This window comes from Rhinopithecus bieti, unplaced genomic scaffold (genome assembly GCF_001698545.2).
Source record: "Rhinopithecus bieti isolate Rb0 unplaced genomic scaffold, ASM169854v2 scaffold_37505, whole genome shotgun sequence".
In the NCBI taxonomy this organism is placed as follows: domain Eukaryota; kingdom Metazoa; phylum Chordata; class Mammalia; order Primates; family Cercopithecidae; genus Rhinopithecus; species Rhinopithecus bieti.
The window spans coordinates 762534-773381 of record NW_016815797.1 but is presented as its reverse complement, the minus strand read 5'-3'; the positions used below and the strand labels follow the sequence as shown (position 1 = coordinate 773381).

General features: G+C 41.8%; 2 protein-coding genes across 6 annotated transcripts in view; one reads left to right on the top strand and one right to left on the bottom strand.

Moving 5' to 3' along the window:
• The window catches only part of CENPP (centromere protein P), a 279336-nt gene that overhangs the window by 178488 nt on the left and 90000 nt on the right, over positions 1-10848 (top strand). The window lies entirely within an intron of this gene.
• The window catches only part of ECM2 (extracellular matrix protein 2), a 30607-nt gene that overhangs the window by 13385 nt on the left and 6374 nt on the right, over positions 1-10848 (bottom strand). For 2 of the 3 annotated variants that reach the window (XM_017853692.1, XM_017853693.1), the window contains exons 3-5: positions 8131-8637; positions 5514-5629; positions 3050-3185 (exon numbers count right to left, since the gene is read on the bottom strand). In XM_017853692.1, coding sequence (XP_017709181.1) covers positions 3050-3185; positions 5514-5629; positions 8131-8637 — 759 coding nt within the window. Of the gene's footprint in view, positions 1-3049; positions 3186-5513; positions 5630-8130; positions 8704-10848 lie in introns of all 3 variants that reach the window. The other variant, XM_017853691.1, reaches the window with a different exon arrangement.

Genomic DNA, 10848 nt, shown 5'->3' with positions numbered 1-10848 from the left:
AGGGCCTTTTTTTATTTTATTATTTTATTTTATTTTATTTTATTTTATTTTATTTTATTTTATTTTATTTTATTTTAATTTATTTAGAGACAGAGTGTCGCTCTGTCGCCCAAGCTGGAGTGCAATAGCATGGTCTTGGCTCACTGCAACCTCCGCCTCCCAGGTTCAAGCGATTCTTCTGCCTCAGTCTCCCGAGTAGCTGATTGCAGGCACCCACCACCACACCCAGCTAATTCTGGGAGGGCCTTTGCACCCTGGACAACAATGTCTGGCTCTCATTCTCAAGGCAGCAAGATGGGGACGGCAGGACAAGGGCCACATTTTACAAAAGTTAAGCTGGTGGTGGTGCTTAGGATTAATGGAAGTGCTGAGCAACAGGAAGTAACCAGGCCAGCCAGTAAATTGTGATAAGTGGTTGTATTTCCTCATATTCACTTTCATTTCCAAAACTAAAGGTACTGAGAATCTGACGTCTTTTTCTAGTAAATAGGTGAAGTTTTGAAATGCAGTGGAAGTTTTTCTTTGAAAAATAGATAACAGAAATGAACTAATGGCCATTACATGACTGAGAGAAAAAGAGAGAAACAGTACAAATTCAGGACACTGTGTTTTCGTTTGCAGTTATTCTCTGGTATATATAGGAAATAGGAGGTAACAGGAAATAGGATGGTGCTAGAGAGTGTTTCTTGTAGGTGAGACTTGAGGTAGATGTTGAAAGGATTCATGGACAGGAAACAGGAAGTCTTCCATGGTGGGTGGTACCATGACAGGTTGTGGACATGGCAGGTGCCTCGATGTTCCTGGCAGGCAGCATCACATGGTCATCCACTGGAGCAACCTCCAGGGCTCCTAGTTTGGTTGTTTCAGTCATTAGTGACAACAAAAATGCTTTTAAAGCATGCCTGGTTTTCCTCTGCTGTCCCTCCCTCCACCTTTCACACCTCTCTCTCAATTTTAAGTCCTTCCCTTTCTCCATACCACACGTGCACATCTCAGGTGGACTCTGCTCCTCCTGCAGGTAAATTCCCTGCCCTCCAGCAAGGTGTGTGCAGCCCCTGGTGTTGCTCATTGCCTGCCCTTCACCTTCACTGTGCCTGCTTGCAGGTCCCACAGTATCCCAAATTGTCTCATTTATTTGCCCCTTTGTGCTGTTTTCTCTCCCTGGCGTGCCCTCCTTCCCCGTCTCTGGAGCTATAATCTGAAAGGTCATGAGTGAGGAGCCGCCCCAAGAGAGATGACAGGAGAGCAGTGGGTCACCTGCTTCCACACAGAAGCAGGGTGGCCTCATAGCATTCCTGGCAGCCAGCCTGACCGTCCACAGCATCAGGACTCCCAGCCAGGGGGAGCCCAGCACCCAAGGGAGCGGCACAGCAGGAGCTCTTAGAACTCAGCCCACCCAGGGAGTGCGGCAGGGGTATCTGGGCCGGAGGACAGAAAGCACTGCCGGCATGGGGCCGAGGCTCCTCGGTGCTCAGACTGTGGAGAAAGGCGGGCTAAGAAAGGCAAGCAGACAGCCCGCTCACCCTGGCTTCCTGTCAACACTCTGGGAATCTAGAAGCATTTGTGAGTGCGGGAGAAGATTACTCTTTAAGGCAGTTCCGGGGTGTGTGAAAGCACCTTCACAATCAGGAGTGCATGTTTTATAACACCTCATTTTGATAACCCAACTAGAAATGTGACTGACTTGTAGCTCATATACAGCCTGTTAGTACAGTTGTTCTAGACTGCTGACACCCTTTGGTCTTCAGCAGTTAGAAACTGAATTTTCTAATGTCTTTCCCATTTGGCAATCTCCATCGAAATTTGTGTTTATTAATGTTTTTCTGTGTGTCCTGAAATCCATCTGGAAATTGAGTATTTCCATAACTAATCCTCAGATTTGGAAATTCTCATTATTATTGTTCTTTTCTCAATACCAGAAGTTTTGTTCCTGTGAAGTTTTTTGGGAGCTACAGGAAACAATTGGATTGTTTCATTCCTTTAAAGGCTTTGTTTAATAAATAACATAATGAATAAAAACATAATATGTTTCAAAGCAAGTAAACAGACAGTGTTGAGCACTGACCTCAAGAGCTATGCTAGACTATTAGGAAGATAAAAAGAAAAGGTAGGCAGTCCTTGTCTCAAAAAAGTACATTGTATAATCAAAGGCATTAGCTAGAATTCATGAAAAGTAAAATGTGATAAAACCTCTTTTATACAGAGTCACATATGATATCTTCAGCTATCTAGCACAGTCCAGAAACAAGCAGAAGAGGAGCCAGTGCCAGCAATGTCAAGTGCACAGAATGTAGGGCACCCTCGCTAAAGGCTATCAGAAAGCTAGGCCACAGTGGGAGCTGTGCATCCACATGCTGTGGGGTGTGGAGTTAGCAGGACTTCAGTGACATATGAGTACAGAAGTTCCGGCCCAAGCCCTCTCAGGCACAAAATTGCCAAAACCAAAGTTAATACCATGAAGAGCATGTGCTTTCTTTGTAGGACAGCATCTCAGCCTCATATGCAGTGCCCGTTTATTCATATTTCATGCATAATTCCCATGTGCTTAGTTTTGTCTTTAGGTTCCAACCCATGATAAATGAAAATAGCAAGTTGTATGGAGGCAGCAAGAGTTGTGGGTGGGGTGTATTGACCATCAGAGGGATAAAGGAGATCCAATCAACAAGCCATGGCACTGGTTAGTCACTTCGAAGAACCGACAAAATTGTCGATCCAGAACGCAAAACGCATGGCGTTGTGGGGCATATGTAGTATAATTCTTCGGATATTTTGGATTTGTAGTAAATTTATTGTCTTGTGAATAATAAGAACCTGGAATCATTGAGAAACAATGTTATTCATGGGTAAGGTACAAAGATAACAGGTAGTTTAAAATTCATTTTACGTTTTGCCAGTTAATAGTTAAAAGAAGTTTTATCAACTCAAATGGTTAAGTGACCTAAAAATATTTACTATTTATTCATTTGGCGATACTGTAAATAAAATTTCTACACCACTATATAAGAAAGATTATAAGGAAGCATATCATTGAAAAACAAATACTAAATACCTGATAAACTTTCTTTATCAATAGCCTGAAGATTGTTCTCATTGATTTTAAGTTCTTCTAATGTAGATGGCAATTCTGAAGGAATCTGTATCAAATTATTTCCATCCATATTCAAACGCGTTAACTTCTTCAGAAGCTTAAAAAGCAAATCTCAAAGTTACTTTTTTATCTAGTCACAGCTGTGCAGTCACATTTCACATAAGAGTCGTTTTGAAGCACTGACTGAAAGTCTCACAAGCTATCCTTCCTTAGGCTTAGACAGTAATATCCAGGCCACACAGCAAACAAACCCCATATTCCCCCTGCCAGGTTGATATTGATCCTGGTAATAGCATTGATTCTCAGGGATTTTCAACAGGCTACATTTGATTATTTTGTAGCTTACTCACCATGTTTATATTGCAGCTTTTTAGAAAGTGAGAGAAAGCTGCCATAACTACTGGATTGGTCATTCTTGCTAGATCTTAGGTTTCCGCCTCTTCAGCAATACACAGAAATTTCATGAAATCATGCAGTAATCTGAAGCTGTCATGGATGCTAACAGTTAGGATAGCAATCAATCCTTTTAACATACTTGTGAACCTCAGTTTTTTATCTACTCCAGAAAGGTCATAAAATGACACTAATTACTGTGGAAATTTTCCAAAACTAAGGACTACAGATGTTATAAGCTATTCCTATATGGCATCCAGTTGACTGTCTGGAAAAGTATCTTTTCACATTTGTAGTTGTGTGTTCGTTGGTCAAACCTAGCGTCTACCACCAACAGTGGGGAACTGTGGTTGGGTAGGTTTTAGTAAAGTCCCATGGAATGATTCACCTCCTCAGTTGTCATATTCAAATTTCAACAGTTTCGGAATGGGACAGAGAATTCCAAAGCAAGAAAAGGAGGTAATCTCCTACAATGTTTTTCTCTTGGTCAAATACAGGGAAAGGACCCCCTAATGCTAGCCATTTTCTAGGAGAAGGATGGATAGCATGAAGTAGATCTAGGATGAGAATGTGGAACCCTCTTATCTGCCAGCCTAGACTCCAGATAAGAAACAGGAACTGAGAATATAAGAGGCCAGTGATTTGTCTGAAGAGTGGGTGGAAGACCCAGAAGACCGCCCAAGGGAGTAACAGTTTCACCTAGTGGAATATAATGTGCTTTATTTATGGCTTTTCAAACACACACATTTATGAGGGTTTTTTTTTGGTTTTTTTTTTTTTGTTTGTTTGTTTACAAACATAAACCCCTTCTCTCTTAACTCTTAAATTCCTTGAATTCTGTCTTCTTTCCTCCTTTTTGTTTTTTGAGACAGGGTCTGCCTCTGTCGCCCAGGCTGGAGTACAATGGCGCGATCTTGGCTCACTGCAACCTCTGCCTCTCGAATTCAAGCAATTCTCCTGCCTCAGAATCCCGAGTAGCTGGGACTACAGGCGCATGTCATCACACTCGGCTAAATTTTGTATTTTTAGTAGAGGCAGGGTTTCACCATGTTGGCCAGGCTGGTCTCAAACTCCTGACCTCGTGATCCGCCCATCTCAGCCTCCCAAAGTGCTGGGATTACAGGTATGAGCCACTGCGCCCAGCCCATTTTATATATATATATATGTAATTAGTTCAATCTGTATCTTTCAAAGGTTTATTCTATGCTGTTTCCTGTTCTCTCTCTTTCCCTCTTCTTTTCCAAGCTATCCCTAATTTTTATCTGAGCCTGTTTTTCCAGAACCCCTTCTGCCAAAGTATCGTCCGTCAGGTTTTGTTCATTGAACAAAATAAAACAAAAAAGGCCGGGCGCGGTGGCTCAAGCCTGTAATCCCAGCACTTTGGGAGGCCGAGACGGGCGGATCACGAGGTCAGGAGATCGAGACCATCCTGGCTAACACGGTGAAACCCCGTCTCTACTAAAAGATACAAAGAACTAGCAGGGCGAGGTGGCGGGCGCCTGTAGTCCCAGCTACTCCGGAGGCTGAGGCAGGAGAATGGCGTAAACCCGGGAGGCGGAGCTTGCAGTGAGCTGAGATCCCGCCACTGCACTCCAGCCTGGGAGACAGAGCCAGACTCCGTCTCAAAAAAAAACAAAAAAAAAAAGGAAGCCGTGTCTTGCTGGCCTGAAAAATGTTAATAAGAGTTTCCAGATAGGCTCAATTTATTTCCAGAAAATACTTCATATGCTAACAGACCAGATTTTAGCATGTTTTCAGTTACTTGGGGAGAAACTACTCCATAAATTAAAATCATCAGTTTTGTCACTGATGCTATTGTTGGCGCCCTTATGGCAAAGCTAAAAGTATGTAAAATAATAAACTATATTCAAGAGACAACTTGAATGCAGTTTAGGAACATCAGAGAGGAAACTTGCTTAGAAGAAAACTACCAATTAGAAGCATTTTCCTTTTCCTCCCTTCCCCATCTCCAACCAATGCAAGTCACAGTGAAGCCATTCGTCCAAATAGACAAATCAGAGCATGTATTTACCTTGAATGCTTTTGGACCTATGCCTGAAGAAGTGATATTATTTTTGCTCAGATCAAGCCTTTCCAAATTTGGTAATCCATTAAATGCTTCATCTGGGATGGAGGCGATGGAATTGCCTAGGACATACAGCGGTTATGTTTTAGGCGTGTGCATATACATACATGTACACACATGTATGGGCATGTGTGCATAGATATCAAGAGAGAGCTTTGTCTGGAGGAGAAAGCAATATTCAGAACAAGGACAGAATATATATTATCTAACCAAAGTATGTTCAGAAAAGTAACAGGCTGGAAATAGATGGTTTAACATAGTTGACATTTACTCTCTAAGGATTCATCAGGCTGTAAGTATATCATGATTTAGATGAAAGTGCTTAACACAGCCAGAATGTGGTCTGCTGGAGAGTACTGGTAACATTGTACATTTACAACAAAGGTGTGGAAGGTTATACAGAAACTGATTTTTATTCTTCATATTCTCCCATAGCCATTTTCTTGGACTAGAGGCATGCCTCTGTTTTTGTCCATGAATGCTCATGCAAATCACTCACCTCCTCTGAGCCTGTCTCCATCTCTGCATACAAAGCTGGTGGAGATCATCTCCAAGACTCTCTCAGATCTAATGTTATGCCTCTACGGCTTCAATCTGCAAAGGTTCCTGTATGCCCTAATTTTATGGGTTTTTGTTTTAACATTTAGTTAAGTTTAGTAGTCGATTTTTAAACCCAGAAAGTGAGCATACCAATAGTACATACCATAAAAGTCACGTGGTGACCTTCTTATAAAACCATAACAGTGTAGCTCAGTGTGGGTCATTTATCTTTTCCAAGACTTCAGACTTTCACAGATTGGGTTTTCTTAGGGCAGAGCATACCTGGGGCACAGGCCACAGGAGGAAGGGGCTTTGCTGAACGTGAGAGGAATTCCTTAGGTGATCATATAAAAGTAGAATGAAATCCTTTGTCAGAAAGGCCACGGACGCTTCTATTATGTTTGACACTGGCAGTGTGCTGTCACAAATGGCCATCCCTTCACAAATGTGTTGACCTTTTCAGCGCCCCTCACCCCAGCATCTCCAGAGTCACCCCTGCCATAGGGGCCTCATTACCCAGACGAAGGCTCCTGCTGTTCCCAGCACCCAAAGTGTCCCCACCAGCCAGCCTTTCACACCTGGTCCTGCTATTCTTCTACTCAGAGCCCTCCCTGGTGGTCCGATGGAAACATGGGCAAAAGGTCTAGATGACCACATTCCCACTAGAATGTCAAAAACGAGGGGAAAAAGCAACTGACAGTACCAAGTCCTGGCAGGCTGCAGAGAGGCAGGAGCTCCCCAGCATGCAGGTGGGAAAGGAACAGCCACCTTAGAGAACTGTCGGGCAGTTTCTTATAAACTTAAACATGTATTTACCATATCAGCAGTCCCACTCCTGGGCATTGCTGTAGAGAAATGAAGACTTAGGTCCACACAAACATTTGTACGTGGATGTTTATAGAAACGTTATATATAATCACCCCAAACTGGAAACAACTCAGATGACGTATACCTGGTAGGAAACCATGGCCCATCCACATGATGGAACACTACTTGGCAGAAGAGAGGAATGAACTACTGATACACAAAACAAAATACGTGGCTCTCGAAAACATTAGAAACCAGACTGAAAGGGCTATGTATTGTATGATTCCATTTATGTGACACTCTGGAAAAGGCAAAACAGATCAGTGTTCTGTGGTGGCCAGTGACTGGTGGAGGGGGAAACAAGGAATTTTGGGGAGTGATAGAACGTCCTATATCTTACTTTTGGTGGTGGTTACATGACTATGTGCATTTATCGAAACTCAGAACTTATGTACTAAAAATAAGTTTTACTACATATAAACTATACCTCATTAAAGCTGATTTTTAAGAAACATCAGCAGGAAATCATCATTGGATTTGGAGGAGTTTGCTTTATACCTGACTGCTATTCTGCAGTAAATAGCTATCTCTTCTGCAAAGTTTATTTATTTGAAGATTATGAAATTAGTCTATTCAGGATCAATTTTTAGGATGAAATTAAAATATAATCTTCATAGAGCAATGAGAATCGTTCTTTTTTTTTTTTTTTTTTTTTTTTTTTTTAAGAGACAGGGTCTCACTCTGTTGCCTAGACTGGTCTCAAACTACTGTGCTGCAGCCATTCCCCCACCTCAACCTCCTGAGTAGCTGGGACTACAGGTGTATATAACTGCACATGCCTAAGAGTCATTTACTTTTTTTTTTTTTTTTTTTTTTTTTGAGATGGAGTCTCGCTCAATTGCCCAGGCTAGAGTACAGTGGCTTAATCTCAGCTCACTGCAACCTCCACCTCCTGGATTCAAATGATTCTCCTGCCTCAACCTTCTGAGGAGCTGGGATTACATGCATGCCCTACCACACCCAGCTAATTTTTGTATTTTTGTAGAGATGGGGTTTCACCATATTGTCCAGGCTGGTCTCGAACCCTTGACCTCAGGTGGTCTGGCCACCTCAGCCTCTCAAAGTGCTGAGATTACAGGCATGAGCCACCATGCCCGGCTGCTAAGAGTCATTTACTTTTAAAGCACAAAATAAAGCAGAGGTCAACATCTCTTACCAGTGAGCTCCAGACTTGTTATCTGTGGTGCTGTTAGTGGTGGTATCTGGGTGAGCATGGCGTTGATGCAGCTGATGGTCCTGTAGGACAGAGAGCACCCACTTGGCAGGCGCAGTGTGCCTCTGGGAGGAGCAGGAAGTGGGGATCGAGAGGGCATTCGGAACGTATCTCCTCTTACCGGGTCCTCCTCGTCTTCCTCATCCTCCTCATCCTCCTCATCCTCCACCTCCTCCTCCTCCTCCTCTTCCTCCCTTCCTTGGCGTTGCTGCTGGTGTGCCAGCCTCCTTTCCTCTCCAGACCTCTGCTTTCCATCTCCTTCTCTGCTGTCCCCCTCACTGTAAAGCTGCCTCTGATTTCTAGATTCAGGGGGCTCTCTCTTTTGCTCTGTATCTTCTTTCATTGCTTCATCCTCCTCAGATTGAAGTGCTGCTTTTCTTACTATTTGGTCCATTCCCACCTGAGGAGGTGGCAGTTGCTTATGAAGTAAATTGGTAGGTTCTCTTTGTTCTGAAGAATCACCAGAAAATTCATTTCTATCATTTAATGCTATACCACTGAGTAGAGAATAGGAGACTAATGACCACGCAAGGATGAGGTAGCAGAGATAAGTTGATGATATTAATAAAAGAAAAAATCATAACAAAAATAAGATTAGTAAATATTATTCCCTCCGAGTATTTGAGTGCAATTTAAAGATGAAATGCACCTTGAAATTTTTGCTTAAAAAGTTTTAATAGTCACTTTATTTCTATTTTGTAAGATCTCTTACATTTTTTTCACCTGTGGGCCTTAATACTATTTTTTATATTAAATAACTTAATGCTTATTTTTGCTAACATATCATGCTACCTGGTGACTAAGGAGGGAATAATATTGCCACATGAGGCAAAATGGTAAGCAATCCTGTTGTGAGATTGTGTTATAATCAGATGTGATACCTTTATAATAGATACTGTTCTGTTCACTAGGGCTATTGCTAATGTGAGAATTTGTAGACTGTTTACCAGACATTAAAAAAGTGAAACAGGTATATATTTTACTTGCTTATAGCAGTGAAACCAACTTTTGTTATAGATTTGTCATTATTTTTGTCCCTGGCATCCTAGCGTCATCCTCTGAAATTCAGAATTATAGAGAGAAAGTTTTCCTCCTTCTCTCTCCCAGATTCTATACTTAAATCATTTTTATTACCTGAGACTTACAAATGACATTCTGGACTTAAGTGATGTTGCTTTAACTTAGACATATGCACAGGAGTGCTGTTTATCCTTCCATGATGGTGGGAGTAGAATAAATGATAGTAGACAGTGAATCTACATTTATATTCAGCTGTTAAATCTTTGGCAGAAAGTGGGGAAGACAAGACAAAGACTAGATTAAAATTCACTCTCTGAGTAAACAGTTCTAGGAAGAACTGATTTCACAGTGCATAATTTTTTTTTTTCCCCCCTGAGACAGAGTCTTGCTCTGTCGCCCAGGCTGGAATGCAGTGGCATGATCTTGGCTCACTTCACCCTCTGCCTCCCGGGTTCAAGCGATTCTCATGCCTCAACCTCCCAAGTAGCTGGGATTACAGGCACCCTGCCACTATGCCAGGCTAATTTTTGTATTTTTAGTAGAGATGGGGTTTCACCGTGTTGACTAGGCTGGTCTCGAACACCTGACCCATCGTGATCCTCCCGCCTCAGCCTCCCCAAGTGCTGGGATTACAGGTGTGAACTACTGTACCCAGCCAGAGTGCATACATTTTCTTTCATCAAGATTTATAAATTTACTTAATCATCTGCCTACTCTTATTTAATACTAAATATAAACTACTCCCGAAAAGAACTCAGGAAATATAATTATTTGGAGAAATTATTTGAGGTATCAATTCAGTATATATTATAAAGTCTGTGAGTTTTTTCACATCTCTAGCAAAACATGCAGAAGGAGAATAGGAAAAAGTTAGTAAAAGGAAACTAAAGCTATCATATTGAAACATTTAAAATCCTTCCTGTATATCCAAGTTTATTTTTCCAAAATAACTACATTTCAAGAATACGCCAAGTCTTTTGAAAAAATGTCTGAGAATTTGTGACTCTTACTTTGTAAACCTTGTATTTATTTCACTCCAAGGAATCCATTTCATTGAACACTTTTTTCCTAACTCTTTTTAAACGTTAGTGAAATATTTGGTAGTATAAAGCAAAACACAATTTCTAAATAGTCAAAAGTTTTTCCTGGCAGGAGACTTTTGTAGACACCTACCCTGTGATCATCTGTGCGCATGGGAGCAATCTACCTCGGTTATAGACAAGATGTCCCTATCCCTTCCCAGCCAAGTATTTAACAAGTATTTATCTGCTTATTTTCATAAGGTGTTGGTTAGGCTTTTCTCAGAGGAGACTGGGCCTCCCGGGAAGGGTCCTTCATTCAGTCAGGTGTGAGCCTCATTGGAGAAGGGGTCCATGAGCAGCCAACAAAACCCGTGCTGTGATCTCCTGCACACAGAAGGGCCACATGAGAAAATCATGCTTCAGGCTACACTTCTGCATTTTCCTGGGATTATCCAAGCAGTGATGTGGGTTCCTGTGCTGCCTTTGAATGGCTGGGTATAGCCAGAGAGTTGGGGCTTTATTCTCTTTAGATGCAAATCACTCTTCCTTTGTTTACCCTGGCTTCAAGGTGATAAAGCCATGTTGGGTTGTATTAAGTGGGATAATGCACACATAGACC